The 15,579-nt window shown below is 37.6% G+C and overlaps 1 protein-coding gene across 1 annotated transcript; it reads right to left on the bottom strand.

The window, feature by feature from the left end:
* Nucleotides 1-356: 356 nt before the first annotated feature.
* OR6X1 (olfactory receptor family 6 subfamily X member 1) lies at nucleotides 357-1,497 on the bottom strand. The gene has a single exon (XM_038535499.1). It carries the CDS (start codon nucleotides 1,495-1,497, stop codon nucleotides 559-561), a length of 939 nt encoding a protein of 312 aa, XP_038391427.1. The 3' UTR covers nucleotides 357-558.
* Between the last annotated feature and the right edge of the window lie 14,082 nt (nucleotides 1,498-15,579).

Genomic DNA, 15,579 nt, shown 5'->3' with positions numbered 1-15,579 from the left:
TTTTCACATCATGTCCTCAAGTTTTGTTGTTATCTGGAAATAAACACCTTTACAGGTATGGAAACATTTGTATTCTATTAAAATTAAAGTCCCCTTATCAAACAAAAACCTGGCTTATTTAAAACATTTTTGAAAGACCCATTAGAGTTGATTAGGAGCCTGACGTATACTGTGAAGAAACTAAGTACTGAGAAAATGCGTGGGATGTTTTATGCCTTTGACAAGGAAATGAGGCAAGAAGAGTTATTATAAACAAACAGGGAGACAGGATTCCTTACATTTTTTTAAAGTTAATGACAGTTGTCCTTGACCTTTGTGGTTTCTACATTCTGCTTATAATTGAAAAAGTCCTTAGTCCTACTTCATGCATCTGAAGGTATTCTGGGATTTCCTTGTTGGAGAATGAGTTCACTTCTTTTGAAGGAGGACTCTTGGTTCATTTATAGGTAACAAACTCTTTATAGGAGACCTTAACCGTCATAGTTTACTTTCACATTTTTATCTTCTCCACAGTCTTCTTTCACATTTAATTTTTGTATCTGTCGCATGTTGCATGTTTTACTCTGGATGATGAGTCTTTGGACAAGTCATTGTCTTCCTTAGGGCTGCTTTAACCTCCTTGTTTCTAATTGTGTAAATGAAGGGATTCAGAAGGGGTGTGAGGATAGTATTTAGCACTGACACCACCTTATTAATCTTAAAGGAAGAGTGTGTTGTGGGTCTCAGGTACATGAACAAGACAGCACCATACAGCAGGGAGACTACCGTCAGGTGAGAGGCACAGGTAGAGAAAGTCTTTTGTCTGCCAGTGGCTGAAGGGATCTGTAGGATGGTGGACAGGATATAGATATAAGAAATTACTGTGAAGAGGAGTGACCCTGGGATCACCAGGATGGTCGCCAAAAGACCCAGGAGCTCCAGAATGCTTGTGTCTACGCAGGCTGCTTTCAAAATGGGACCAACATCACAGTAGAAATGATTGATGACATTGTTGCCACAGAATGGCAACTGGATGAGCAGAAGCATCTGACAAAAGACAATGGTAAAGCCGACCATCCAGGAGCTGAGTGCAAGTTGCAGGCAGAGGTTGCTGGTCATAATGGTGGGGTAGCGAAGGGGCTTGCAGATGGCCAGGTAACGGTCAAAAGACATGATGGTGAGGATAAAGAACTCAGTGGTACCCAGGAAAAAGTGGAAGAAGGACTGCAGTAGACAGCAGGGGATGGAAATGGTTGCTCTTGCCACCACAAAAGTCTCCAACAGTTTGGGGATGACTGTGGTGGTGTACCACGTCTCTAGGAAGGACAAGTTGCAAAGGAAGAAGTACATTGGTATTTGTAGCCTGGGCTCTGCCCACACAATGACAATTATGAGCCCATTGCCCACAAGGGTTAATATGTAGATGAAAAAGATCACTATAAAGAGAGGGATTTGTAGTCCTTGGATATCAGGAAAGCCTACCAGGATGAACTCTGTGATTGTTGTGCCATTTCTCATGTCCCTCGATAGTCTAGAAAGACGAGCAAGAAAGTAGGTCCTTAGAACCATGCTCAAATACAGGTTATGGACAAAAAACCAAAAAAACAAAAAAGGAGTATTCTGATTCTACTTAAAGTCCTTCAGGATGTCTCCCTCCTCCCACAAACACATATACACCCTAAGCACGCCTTCCTTACTCATGATTGGGCTTGATCTTTGCCAGCTAAACCAGCTTCTTTTCTTTTTTTTAAAGATTTTATTTATTTATTCATGACAGACACACAGAAAGAGAGGCAGAGACATAGGCAGAGGGAGAAGCAATGTAGAACTCGACCCCAGGAGCCCGGGACCATGCCTTAAGCCAAAGGCAGATGTGCTACCGCTGAGCCATCCAGCAGTCTCTAAACAGCTTTTGATAGACTTTGAAAGTACTAAGTACAATTGATAACTGGAGAAGTAGTTTTCCATCCATATACAGCTATAAGGGTAATCACTGCAATGTGTTATAACTGTCAATAATCCGTATGATTATTAGAAGTGTATATAATGGTATGTCTGCATAAACTGAACTGTGGTCCATAAGAAATTAATCCACACTCTTCTATTATATTCTAAAAGAAATTCTTGGTTTATATTATAAATACATTTTAAAAAGCTGATTTTACGACTCCCCACCCCCAGTCTGTGTGTGTGTGTGTGTGTGTGTGTGTGTGTATTTCTACAACTAAAAACCATAGCTGTTGTATATTAGCAGTGAAATACAACTTAGATAATAGAACAGATGTTTTTCTCAAGAATCCACTTCCAAATCCTAATTCAGACTCTTAACAAAGGAGACTAAAAAACATTCAAATGAAATGAATAAAATTGCTAAGCAAGTAGGAAAATGTACTAAACTTTAATTCAAAATGCCAAGACCAGCTGAATTAGGGCCTAATATGCAGAAGTACCTAATCAATGTATACTAGATAAAGATCCATAGACTCGAAACTAAAAAAGCGAAAAGGCTAGCAAATGCTTGGGATAACAAAGTGGATCCTGGAAAATACATCCCTAACAAAACCTTCCTGTATGACTAAGTATCTTTTCATACCAAGCAAAGCATCTCTATTTGTATCTGCAAATTCATAGGTTGAGAACTTTCTTCTTGTTCTCTTAAAATTCACTGGAAAACAGTAACACTACTTCCTATCTTATTGAGGAGGATATCTTTTTCTTCCACATGGCTCTTCTTTGCAATGGATAAGGTAATTGCTGTGAAATGAATTGCCCCATTTTCAAAGTATGGGAAACTTTGCATGAAAGAGGCAGTTCATAGTTTATTGATATATGACTTAATTCTATCCCCATATGAGAGAACAAGAACTCTCTGAGAGCCTAGAGGACAAAAATACTTCCATTTCCTCCCACTCTTTTCTAGACCAGGAAGGATTATTTTTTTGCCTATTAAGTCAAAAGCTTTAGTTATTTCCCATGAGACTATCAGAGACACAGAAGTATTTGAATTTGTACTAATGGTCAATATAACTGGCCTTGTCCCTCAAAATAGGGCAGATACAGATTTATCTTCGTTCCCCGCTCAGAAGGAGTGGCAGTCTCTCCTGGTTAATACAAAATTACTAAGGGCTAAACATTCCATAATTTGGAGAAGAGAATTAAACCTATATATTCCATAGGCATTTGTTGAGAGCTTCCTATGTTCCAAGTCCTGCTCAGGGACTAAGGAGTTTATCATTTAAATAGGGAGGGTGATAGTGTAGGGAGTGATAGTGTAGAGTTGGGCACAGAGTGTTTTGGGAACACCCAGAAAGACCCCTTACCCAGCCTGGGTGGGGGTTAGAGGTTTTCTAGAGAAGGAGAGGCCTAAGGAGTTCAATAGGAAAAGAGAGTGGGGTAGGGAGGGCAAATGCATTCCAAACAAGGCCTGAAGCTTGTGAAAGATGGCCAAAGCAGAAAATTCAGCTGGAACTGGAGCTGGGAGGTGGGCCTGTCCCAGCACTTCTGATAAGCTAACAGATGGGGTAGGCCTCCTATGAATCAGTTTACATGATGGGTTCATGAGACTCTTGGAGGAGTGAATCTTGAGCCAGGGAGTTTGCGAACCTGGGGCAAACTTTTGCATATGCATATGTACAGAAAATACAGTGTCACCTTCTTTGCCAACCTGTGTACACATTTATCTGTGTTTCATGAGGAAGGGGCTGCAGGTGGTAATCGAATGCGCTCCCTGGTCACAGACAGCACTGCTATGTATCTAGGTGACAAAGCAAGGCAGAGGCAATGCAGACCTTATGCCCTTTTGTAAGGGCCATGACTTGGCTTTGGCACCACGAGGACCCAGGAGTAGCAGCAATGGTGTCAGCTGAAATGGTAGCAGCAGAAGTGGCCATGCCTGGTGAGAACAGTGGCCCGAGCAGCAATGGCAGGGGTGCCCCACAGAAGGGATGCAGAGCAAAAAAGAAGTGGCAGGAACCTGGTGGTAGCTGTTTGGACAACTGATTAGACTGGGTGGTGAGCATGTGTGAAGTTTTGTGAGATTTGGAGGAAGGTCAGATAGCGTGAGTTAGCAGGTTATAGCGATATTCAAAGAAAGGAAAATAACCTTAGGAAGCTAAGGTGATAAGGTTAAAATACTGGATTAAATATTGCAGTCGACATGCTTACCAGATTTAAGTAGAGTCTAGACTCTTTTTCTTTTCCTTTGGAGAAGTTACAACATAGTCATATGGTGTTGCTCCTCATTTCACCATGGCAATCGGTAATTGTTCTGTTCCTGTTCGCTCCTTACTCTTCAATCTGTTTCTCCTTTCTCTTCCAGGCTATTTCTGTTCATGCCATTATCTTCCATTAGCATCAGTACAGCCTCCTAACTCCCTCTCCCCTGACCTGTCATACTCTTTCCTACCCATGTTTCAAATTATAGCAAGATGGTCATTCTCAAACACAATTCTGACCACGGTGCTCCTCAGGACCATCAATGCATTCAAGGCATTGATGATCTCCTCTTACCCTACCTGGTCTTCCAGCCTGATCTGCCATTTACCTTCCCCATTCTATGCACCATGCTTATTGAGTTACCCAAGTGTAGAGTCTGGCTCACTATTTGTAAATAAGGTTTCCCTGGAACCAGGCTAATTCATTTACATATTGCCTGTGGCTGCTTTGGTGTTACAGTTGGCAGAGTTGAGGAGTTGCAGCGGAGGCTACAGAGCCCTCGAGGCCTAAAATATTCCTGAGCTGGTGCCCTTTAACAGCCACAATTTGCTGACCCCTGCTCTAGTTCTCTGAAGGCGCCATCCTCCTTCTGGGTCACCTAATCACTACACATGCTATTACCTTGGCCTGCGTCCTCCGCAAGTGTCTCCAGCATTTGGCTAAGTCCTATCTCACTTCTAGACCCCAGCCGAGGAGCTATGTCATGGGAAGCCTTCGCTGACTCCCCATGTCCACAGTCTAGCTCTGGTGCTACTCTCACTCCCTGTAACCCCCTGGGCATTTCCATCTCTGAACATTTACAAAATTGTATTTACATTTTTGGGGGGCTTCCTCCACAAACTCTAAGGCCCTAAGGGCAGCAAAAATATCTGTGGGGCCTATGCATTGGCTTGGCATAAAATAAACCCTCAAGAGAGATTTTCTAAAGGATTATATAAATGGATAGTTTGTGTCCCCACTTACCTATGAGTTTATGTAGACATACATGTATATGTGTATAAAATGCTACTGTTGTATTTCAAATGCTGGGGACATAGCAGGGACTGTTTGCTAAATAATTTGTTTCCAAGTCCGCTGCTGCTGCTTCCAGCTTTTATGTAAATGTTGCTGCATGCAAATCTTTCTGCTCCATCTTTCCCTAATCAGAGTTTGTGTTTCTTACTGTGTTCTGGTTATTCTCCCAGATTTCCAGATTGCCCAGAGTACAGAGAGTTTTCTTAACCCACTTGGCGCTTAATGCTCAATGGTAGAGTGGAATCATTTTCTCTGAGCTATGTTGTTGCAATCAAGTATCCTTCATTTTTCTTAAACATGTCATGGTCTCAAAAGAAGAAAAATAAATAGAAAAGTATTAACAAATATTCTTTCTGAATCTGGGCAATATGTCCCAAACCTCACCTTTTGTTTGTTTGCTTCTTCATTTGGCTTTTTAAAAAAACTGTTGCTGGGGGCAATTTCAATTTTATCATGTGCTGAATTTGAAGATGCCCAATACCGTATGACCTTAAAGCAGAGGCACCTAGATTATACTCTATAAACTCCGCAAAAGGAAGTGCATCAAGAAGCACTACTTTGAAGACTGTGAAAAACAGGAATGCAAATAAAGACAGCCAGTTTGAAATTCATCCCAAGGATTGATGGATGTGGGTAAAATGCAGTGTATTAAGACTGCTTGCTGGTGCAAGCCCAGTCACGGTTATGACTTTTCTATATGATACTGAGATGCATTTACTGGAATTTATTTCAAAGTTTCAAGGCATCAACGCTAGCCATATCTATTCGTTCTACAGAAGAGTAACACTTTACCCAGAATAGTACTCTTTGCTTTTCTGTAGCAAAGCAATACTCACAGCACTAATGATTCTCAGGGAAACAGTTCTGGTCCTCAGGCGGGTCCTTATCCTCCAGCCGACTGAAAAAGAATGAGAGATTTTTATAAAGGCACAGCATTGAAACAAAATTTCCTTCTCCTTTTTTTTTCCCTTCTTTTTTTTTGTACCAGGAAAATGAATCTCTCTAAAATTTAAGGTAAGTGCTGATATGCATTGCTGAATTCTATTTGTAAAGCTTTCAAGAAATGGAGAGATGGCTTCAGTGTTTAAGAGAATTGTGTTCAAAGTGATTAATAGATCAGTTCACACTAAGTCAAGATTTCTTCTCTCAAAATAACGAGTTGTTAGTTGTTAGTGGGGCACTCTCCTAGCTTCCTCTGGGACATTGTCTCCATGGATGTGCTCCAGAGACTCCCAGGAGAAAACAAAGTCTCACTAAAAGTTAATTCATAAGTCAAGGTAGGGCACTGACAGTTCTCTAAATTCTAATTGGTATCAATCATCCCTCCACTCCTAAGATAATCAAAATATGAGAATTCATGACTTTATGGGTTTTAGATTTTGAATTTCTCAGTTACTGAAAGAAGTAAAAATCAGTGGTCTTTTAATAATTAAGTGGTATCCTCTACTGAACTAAGTTGAATCAAGGGTAGGAAATATGATTAATAATGTGATGAGTGGCCAGGTATGCAGATATGCAAGAGTGAACGGCATAGAATTATACAACTTTTCTGTAAACTATCATATGGTAATGAGTGAAAAGATGGGGTTTTGAACTCTTGAGGGTCAACAGAGAGTTGAGGGATATAGTAAGCATAACTAATTGCTGGGGGACACTCTGCAAAATGAGAAAATGGAATTGGAATTGGAATTTAAAAACTTTAATGAGGTATAATTTACACAGAATAAAATGCAATCATTTTAAGTAGTCAGTTCAGTGGGTTTTGACAGATGTGTATACCATGGAAACACCACTTCATTAAGATTTAGAATGTGGGCCGCCTGGGTGGCTCAGCGGTTGAGTGTCTGCCTTTGGCTCAGGTCATGATCCCAGGATCCAGTCCTGCATCGGGCTCCCTGTGTGGAGCCTGCTTCTCCCTCTATGTCTCTGCCTCTCTCTCTCTCTCTCTCTCTCTCTGTCTCTCATGAACAAATAAATAAAATCTTAAAAAACTATATTTAGAATGTTCTCAGCCCTGCAAAATATTCTTTTATGCCCACTTCAGTTAGTCTATCTCAACACCTTTGCTCCCACCCCAACAACCATTGATCCAATTTCTACAGTAGTCTTGAGTTTTTTATGATTTTATATGAGTGAAATCATACAATCTGTATACTTTTGTATCTGGATGCTTTCACTTAGCAAATGGTTTTTGAGATTCACACATATTGTCAAATGTAAAGTTCATTCCTTCTGATTACTGGGTAGTATTTGGTAAGGTTCAGGGTAGGCTGCCCCAAAATATAACACTTTGGCATATTGATTATTTAAAATTAAAGTTACTTTAGAAGTGGCCAGTGCAAGAAGAACATTGAATTCCTTTGTCTCCCTAAAAGCAAATAAATCTCCCATATGAAATATATATACCCTTCTTCAACCGAGAGGAAGAGCGACATTTTTATTACCAGAGATGGAGAATTTAAGGTCAAGAAAGCTATATAAATGAACCTTGTTATCCTTCCAATTTATTTCCCAAAGCCCAAATTTCTCTGTCTTGTCAATTCCTCCCTCACAAATTTATTGTTTTTTTGTCTAAAACAAACAAAAGCTGCCTGGTTTGGTCATTTCTTTGAGTCATATTTCAAGGAGATCCTGTACATACCAAATTAAAATTTGCTTTTTTTCTTCTCTTAATCTGTCTTATGTCAATTTAATTATTAGACAAGCCAAAGAAACTGAAAGAAAGGGATGAAAAGTTTTCCTTCCCTTCATGTTCTATATTCCATGAACATACCATACCTTATTTATTCAGTTAGTGGTTGATGTGCTTTTGAGTTGTTTCAGTTTTGGTTATTAATAAAGCTATGGTGAACAGTTTATTCATATCTTTTTGTGATCATATGTTTTATTTATTTTAGATGAATAAATGTTAGATGAATTTCTGAGTAAGAGGTAAGTGTATGTCTAATTTTTTAAGAAAGAGGCAAATTATTATCCAATGAGATTTCACCATTTTGCTGTCCCATCAACTGACAAATAAGAGTTATAGTTGCTCCACTTTTTAACAATATTTGTTATTTTCAATGTAAAAAAAGACAGTATGTTAGGGATAGGGCTTCCTCATTGTTAGTTTAATTTGCATTGCTATGATGAATAGTGATATTGAGCAAATTTTCATATGTTTATTGACTTCATATATTTATTTCTTGTGAAGGATTAATTTAAATACTTTGTCCACTAAAAAAGATTGATTTTCCTTTTATTACTGTCACAAAAGTTCTCTATTCTAGATATGAGATCTTTGTCAGTTAAAAAAATTAATATTTTTTTCCCAGTTTGTGGCTTACCAAGAAGTTTTTTTTTTTTTTTTTTTTTTTTTTTTCTTAAAGAAGGCTCCATGCCTAGTGTGGAGCCCATCATGGGGCTCAAACTCATGAGCCTGAGATTAAGATCTGAACTGAGATCAAGAGTTAGACATTTAACCAACTGAGCCTCCAAGGCACACCAACAATTCTTTAATAATGTATTTTGATATAAAAAAAGTTTTAAATTTTTGAAATCTAATTTATTTTTTCTTCTTATGTTTCATTTTTTTGCATCCTAAGAAATCTTTGTAAACCTCAAGACTGCAAAGGCTTTCTATTATTTATTTATTTATGTTTTTTTGAATAAAGATTTTATTCATTTAGTGAGAGAGAGAGAGAGTAAGAGAGAGAAAGAGAGAGCACAGCAGGGAGAAAGGTCAGAGGATGAGGGAGAACCAGGCTCTTTGCTGAGCAGGGGACCCCGACATGGGGCTCAATCCCAGGACCCCAGGATCATGACATGAGCTGAAGGCAAACACTTAATTGGCTGAGCCATCCAAGTGGCCCTCTATGTTTTCTTTAGATGTTGAAGTGTATGATTCATTTTGAGTTAATTTTTAACATTACTTGCAGTGAAGGTTACATGGCACAAAATGTTTCTGTTTTGTGTGTAAGTTATATATATGCCCTCTATTTTGAAGGATAGATTTACTGCATAAAGGATTTTCCACTCCACCTCCACCTCCAAGCAGTTTAAAGATATTGTTCTATTGTCCTCTGGCTTGCATGGTTCTCATGAGACATAAAAGCATTGTATTATGTATATTTCCAGATTTATATAACATGTGTTGCAACGTGTAGGTGAGTGTGGTGGTATTTTAATTTCTGATTGTCCTAACAATTTTTTATCATTGATTTTTTTATCATTGATTTTTAAAAATTTAATTATGATATATGTAGGTGTAGTTTTGGTTTTTTTGTCTTGCTTGGTATTTATCAAGCTTTGTGAACATGTGAATTTATATTTTCTACCTAATTTTGAAAATTATTTTTCATTGTCTTTGAATTTTTTCTTCAAATATTTTTTCTGCCTTCACCTCTTTTGTTGTCCTCCAATTATACATACATTAGATTGTTGGGTGGTGTCCCAAGAGCCACTGAGGCTCTAATCATTTTGTTTTTCATTTTTATTCCCCCTATGACCTGTAGCCTGGATAGTTTTTATATTTAGTCTTCAAAATCTTTCTTTTTTTTTGTAAAGATTTTGTTTTTTCATGAGAGACACAGAGAGAGAGGCAGAGACAGAGGCAGAGGAGAAGCAGGCTCCCTTGGGGTAGCCAATGCAGCACTCAATCCCAGGACCCCAGAATCACAACCTGAACCAAAGGCAGACACTCAACTGCTGAGCCATCCAGGTGTCCCAGTCTTCAAATTCTTTTATTTTAAAGTGTCTAATTAGCTATTGAACACATCTAGTGAAATTTTCACTTCAGCTCTATATGCTCTTCAGTTACATTCATCTATTTTTAAATCTTCCAATTTTTCACATAAAAAAAAAACCCTTACAACATATTCGCCATAGCTATTTCAAATTCTCTGTCTGATAAATCCTGTCATCTATGTTATTTCTGGATGTGTTGCTATTGACTGATACTTCTCTTCGTTTTGAATCACATTTCCTTTTAATCTTTGTCTAGTTAATTTTGGTTGGATGTTGGACATTATAGATTGGATGTTGGATGCTGGACATATAATGTTGAAGTCTGTATCTTGTTTTCTTTCTTTAAAGAATATTGTAGTTGGTACTGACAAGCTGTCAATTTATTTGTAAATTTACTTGATTATTGTAATATTCTCTTTTGAAACTTTGTTGGGTCACAATAGAGTAGACATCATTTTATTTATTTATTTATTTGTTTGTTTATTTTGAGTGGACATCATTTTAGAGCTAATTTCTCTCTACTGCTAAGACATATGGTTTCTAAGGCACTGAGTGTTCAATGAGGTATTTCCATTTTGGTTGCTAGATCTCAAACATCTCACCATCTGCAAGCTCTGCAATCCAGCATTCACCTCCCCAGTAGTTATTCTTTCTCTCTTAATTGTTCTTTTCCTGGGCTTCTGGAGCCTCAACCTGCATGTGCATGTATAGCTTATTATATTCAGTTATAAACTAGAAAACACTTCTTTGCAGATTTTTGGAGATTTTTCTTTTTTTGTGTTCTGCCTCTTAGTTGCTTCGTTATCCTTGAACTCTGTCCTTCCACCTGTTGCTTGGGTTTGCCCTCCAGTGTTGTATAACAGACACCTCCAGGTGGAGAGTCCTGGCTATTTTAGGGCTCAACTAATTTGTGTCCCTTCTTTCATAGATCTCCATTCTTGACTCCTAGTCCACTGCCTGAAAATAGTAGTTTCATATATTTTGTCTAGTTTTTCTTATGTGTTTGTGTTGGAAAGTTGGTCTAGTAGGATTGCTTTGTTATGGTTGCTTATTGGACTCTTCCAAAATAATGGAATGGGAATTTGAAATGGCAGTGGTCCCCAACAGAGATTTATTTATAATTGAAGAGACACAAGAGTTCAAAAGCAAGGAAGGCAACATGAGGGGAACAGATGGTTCATTCCTTCTTAGAGAAGGAAGATTTTCTTTAGCAGAAGCTAAAAGAAGAATCATGTATCCTATTTACGGGTGTAGTTATTAGTGTTGGTTTTCTTGTTAGTATTATTGATATACTTTCCTTGTTGTCTCTTAGATCATCCTTCATCCAATATTCTACTTTCTTTGGCTACTGCCCCCTCACCAAATTGACTCTTTTATTCTTCCTGAAGAAGGTACAACTCTCTATTTAAAAAAAAAACAACAAAATTTTGACTGCCTTGCTGTCTTGGACTTATTTAATTGCAAAATGTCTTATAATATGTAATTTCACCTCTATTTCTTTGTCCATCTGTCCTCAGTTTCCTGAGGTTTAATTTACACTTCATAATTTACTAAATTTATAAGCCTAAGATCATTCTAAATTTTTAAATTATCTTTCAAATCTGAAAGGATTTTCTTAGTACATTTTTTTTTCTAACTCAATCTGTAGTAGTCAATACCACTGACTACCTCCTTTTTGGAACTCTTCTCTCCTGCCTCTTATGACCCCACATTCTAGTCTTCTCTATCTCCTTCTTCCTCCTTCTCCTTGTCTTTTATTCCTGAGGGGAAGATCTCAGTTTTCTGTATTCTTTCTTTGGTGTAAAGCTGGTCAGTCCCAGTAATGACTGTAATACATTCAGTTAGATACCTTGTTTAAATGAAAATTCTATAGGTCCGTGTGTGGAATAATATAGTAACACCCTACTGAACTCATCTATATGTTTTGACTATACCAACCTTTTGTTTTATAATATTAGCAAACTTCTCATCTGTCTTATAATATTTGGATATTTAAATCAGATTGTTAGATCTTACATCTTGATGTGATTCAGGTCTGGAAGCTAAAGTAGGAAACAGTTCAAAGCCCATTCAAAAGTGGAGTATTTATAAGTATATTTGAAAGTTGACATGCTCCCTGAATGAAGTGAATTACAGAGAAGCACTTTGTAAATTCTGAGGGAAAAAAAAATCAGCATATGTGAGAAATCTGGTAGGTAGGGTTGGCTTCTCAGGGGAACAATTGTAGAAGAGACAGTGATGTTCCCAAATGCAGGACAAGCCATGCTTATGCACTCTTCTGGTCCAGTGATCTTTCCCCTGTCCCCTAGTGCTTGTTTGCTCTAGGAATAAGAAGAACAGTGCCAAATGAAGAATTTTGTTACAAGGGAAACAAATGGCCACAGGAATTGTTTCTGGGAATACCCACCAGGCTGACTCACTTGGATGTCATGACCCAAAAGAATGGGACTAGAGATTTTTTCTAGCAAGCACTTGAATATATGGTGTAGGAATAAATAAAAATAAAAAATAAGAGGCTTAATTTTCCCTGTTGAAAATAAGGGAAGGGACTTCTTTTTTTTTATGGAGCATTTAGTTTAGAAAACATTAAATTATAATTTCCTTGTTTGTCTCTTTGAAATGTGTATGATTATTATTATTATTATTATTTTTAGAATCTAAATAAGCCTCTTGTCAGCTTTATGACTCAGAAATGTCTTTCTCAAGGACCTGAGAACCATCTCTTTGAAGCAAGGGTAATAATACTCTATCTCATAGTTTGTGAGAGGATAGGAGCCTAACTTCCTTGGGTATCTTACTTTGAGTTACAAAACTATCTCCTGTCAAAAAGATATAAGAAAATTTTTCTTCCTCTGGATAAAGCCAATTAGCTAACACAAATGTTCATTCCAATTACTAGATGAGTCGAAGATAAACTATGTGTTACAAATTGTGCTGTCAAATCCTTTTACTTGAGGACTAGTTACTGTTTATCCTGAGAGCATGTCTGTAATGGATTGTGTTTGCTTGGTTATATAAAAGGGTGAGATTTCTTTCTGTCTTTGCAAGATCTCAGTGAACTCCCCGGGATCACAAGGCTGCACACATTCTGTTTTAATGCTTATTTAATAATACAGGTATTTTCTTTCTCTGCTACCTTTGTTTTCTGGGTTGGAAGATTCTGTTTTTAATTATATTTCCCAACAGTGGTAATGGAGGAGAAAATAGATTTAAAATGTTCAAAACCAGGGATGCCTGGGTGGCTTAGTCAGTTAAGCATCTGCCTTCAGCTCAGATCATGATCCCAGGGTTCTGGGATCAAGCCCTGCATTGGGCTCTCTGCTCAGTAGAAAGCCTGCTTCTCTCTCTGCCCCTCTCCCCACTCATGCTCTCTTAAATAAATAAAATCTTAAAAAATAAATAAATAAAATGTTCAGAACCAGAATTGTACAGAAGTGAGTCTGTGAAAGGTTCTTCCTGTTATTAATCATGTGAAACTATAAGCAGACAGTTTCATTAATACCTACTCAAGCAGAAATTCTCTACTCTCAGGTGTATACTCTGTAATGCATATAAACAAATCCACTATAGAGCTTTATCATAAATTTGACAAAACTATATATATTATCTACTACAAATAATTATTGAGAAGATAAAAGTGACTTCTCTAACATATACAAATTAAAAATACTTTCAGTTAACCATGTTAGAGAAAACCTAAATTAATTTTCCATTTTCTCTACAGAAAATATTACAAAATCATTATTTTATGATCAAAGATATGCTAAAAATAGTTTAATATTCATTTTAAAAAACCAGGAACTTCCACTAATAAGAGAAGTGTCAGCTGATAAAATATTGTGTTATTTTTCTGGATTGTGTGATATTTATATTTTCTTGCTTTTTATGATTGCCATTTGTTGTTATTTTCCCCTCTCATTTAAAATACATATCAACTTTTGTACTTAGTCTATATTTTCAGTTTAGGGTTCCTCCTCTTAAGGATGGCCTACTTGATTGTATATGCTTTAGCTACCGTAAGTCTGGATCCATTATCACAAATATTAAAAAGATTAAACTATCAGCTACCAGGAAAAGGACTTGTGTTAGGGTCTTTTCTGAACAGGGAGACATCACACACACACACACACACACACACACACACACACACAAAATCATGGTTCTTCTTCCTCTCAAGACATGAAATGCCACCTTTTGTTTCAAAACTCAGGTGCCTCAGAATGGCTGTTGAAATCTCTGGGCTTTGAAAAAAATTACTAGGTACAAAAATGAGAAATAGTACATAGATTCAGAAGAGTGTTAGGAAATTTTAAAAGTCATATCAGGTTATCACCACATTTACAGATTCAGAACATTATTCTGATGTGTCAGTTTTCTATTTTTGAATGCTTCAGCTGAGATTACAAATTCAAGTACAAAATTTGTGGTTGTCTCAAGTCAGAAGGTAGTATGAATTTCTCAAAGTAAAAAAGATGAAGGGGGTGCCTGAGTGGCTCAGTTGGTTCAGTGCCTGACTCCTGATTTTGGCTCAGGTCACGATCTTAGAGTCAGGAGATGTCTTGCATCAGACTCCCTGCTGGGTGTAAAGCCTGCTTAAGATTCTCTCTCTCCCTCTCCCTCTGCCCCTCCCCACCCAAGCACACACGTTCATGCTCTCTCTCTCTCTCTAAAAAAAAAAAAAAGATGAATATTTTTAAATTATAAAAAAATAAATAAAATAAAATGAAGATAATAATAATCAAGGCAAACATTTGCATAGTGCTCACTGAGCTCCAGACACTATTTATTCTAAGGGCTTTTATGAGTATTGAGTTTTTGTCATTTTTACAACTCTGTGCAGTATGTTACTATTATTATTATTTCTATTTTATGGATGATGAAACCAGGGCACAGAATGGTCAAGTAAATTGACCAAGCCATATAGGTAGTAAATGACATATTTCAACACAGGAAACATGGTCTCAGAGACTGAGTTTGAGAAAATAGCATCCCTGGAAGAAGAGGAAGCATTTATAGAAGTACAAAAGGAAGCACAAAGTGTTGCTATGACGTAGAAGGAAGTGTTGGGTCCAAATATATTCCTAGCTTTTGCATGCCTCTTTGTCGTAGCTAGATAATCCTCTTCAGATGCCATTCTTCATTTCATTCCTATGACTGAAACTGACCTACAGCAGAAGGTAAGCCCCTAAGATCAAGGGTTCAGTTTCCAGTCTCAGTAAAGTCTCAAGACTGAGCTTTTGCCTGGATCCTGAGGTCCAGACTTTTTCTTCATTCTCCAAACTTCTACCAACCCAAAGTTAAATCTGTAATAACTAGGCTTTCCCTAGACCTCCTCCCAGAGTTGGAATCTTGCCCCAGCATCATCCTGGTAACTGGAACCTTTCCTACTGGTTGGTTATCTACATGGATGCTATATGCCGACTGGTTGGCTCCTGAGTATTACCTGCCTCAGATGTTCTGTTATGGTCTATTTTCATCTTTTGGGGCCCTCTGAAATTTCATTTTGTTCCAGCTGTGATTCTTTCAAGAGATATGTTAATTGCCAACTTCATATTCTTCCCAGACTGTCCTTTCTGCTGTAAATAACCACAAATCACTATTATTCCCTGGGGTCTGGCAGAAAAAATAAATATGAACTGGCAGCTA

This window comes from Canis lupus, chromosome 5 (genome assembly GCF_011100685.1).
Source record: "Canis lupus familiaris isolate Mischka breed German Shepherd chromosome 5, alternate assembly UU_Cfam_GSD_1.0, whole genome shotgun sequence".
NCBI lineage: Eukaryota > Metazoa > Chordata > Mammalia > Carnivora > Canidae > Canis > Canis lupus.
Note: the sequence above shows the minus strand (reverse complement) of the source record. Positions and strands in the feature narration are given on the sequence as shown.

Bases quoted from the DNA above. Each gene is read 5' to 3' on its own strand.
- OR6X1 (XM_038535499.1), bottom strand. From the start codon at position 1,497: ATGAGAAATGGCACAACAATCACAGAGTTCATCCTGGTAGGCTTTCCT.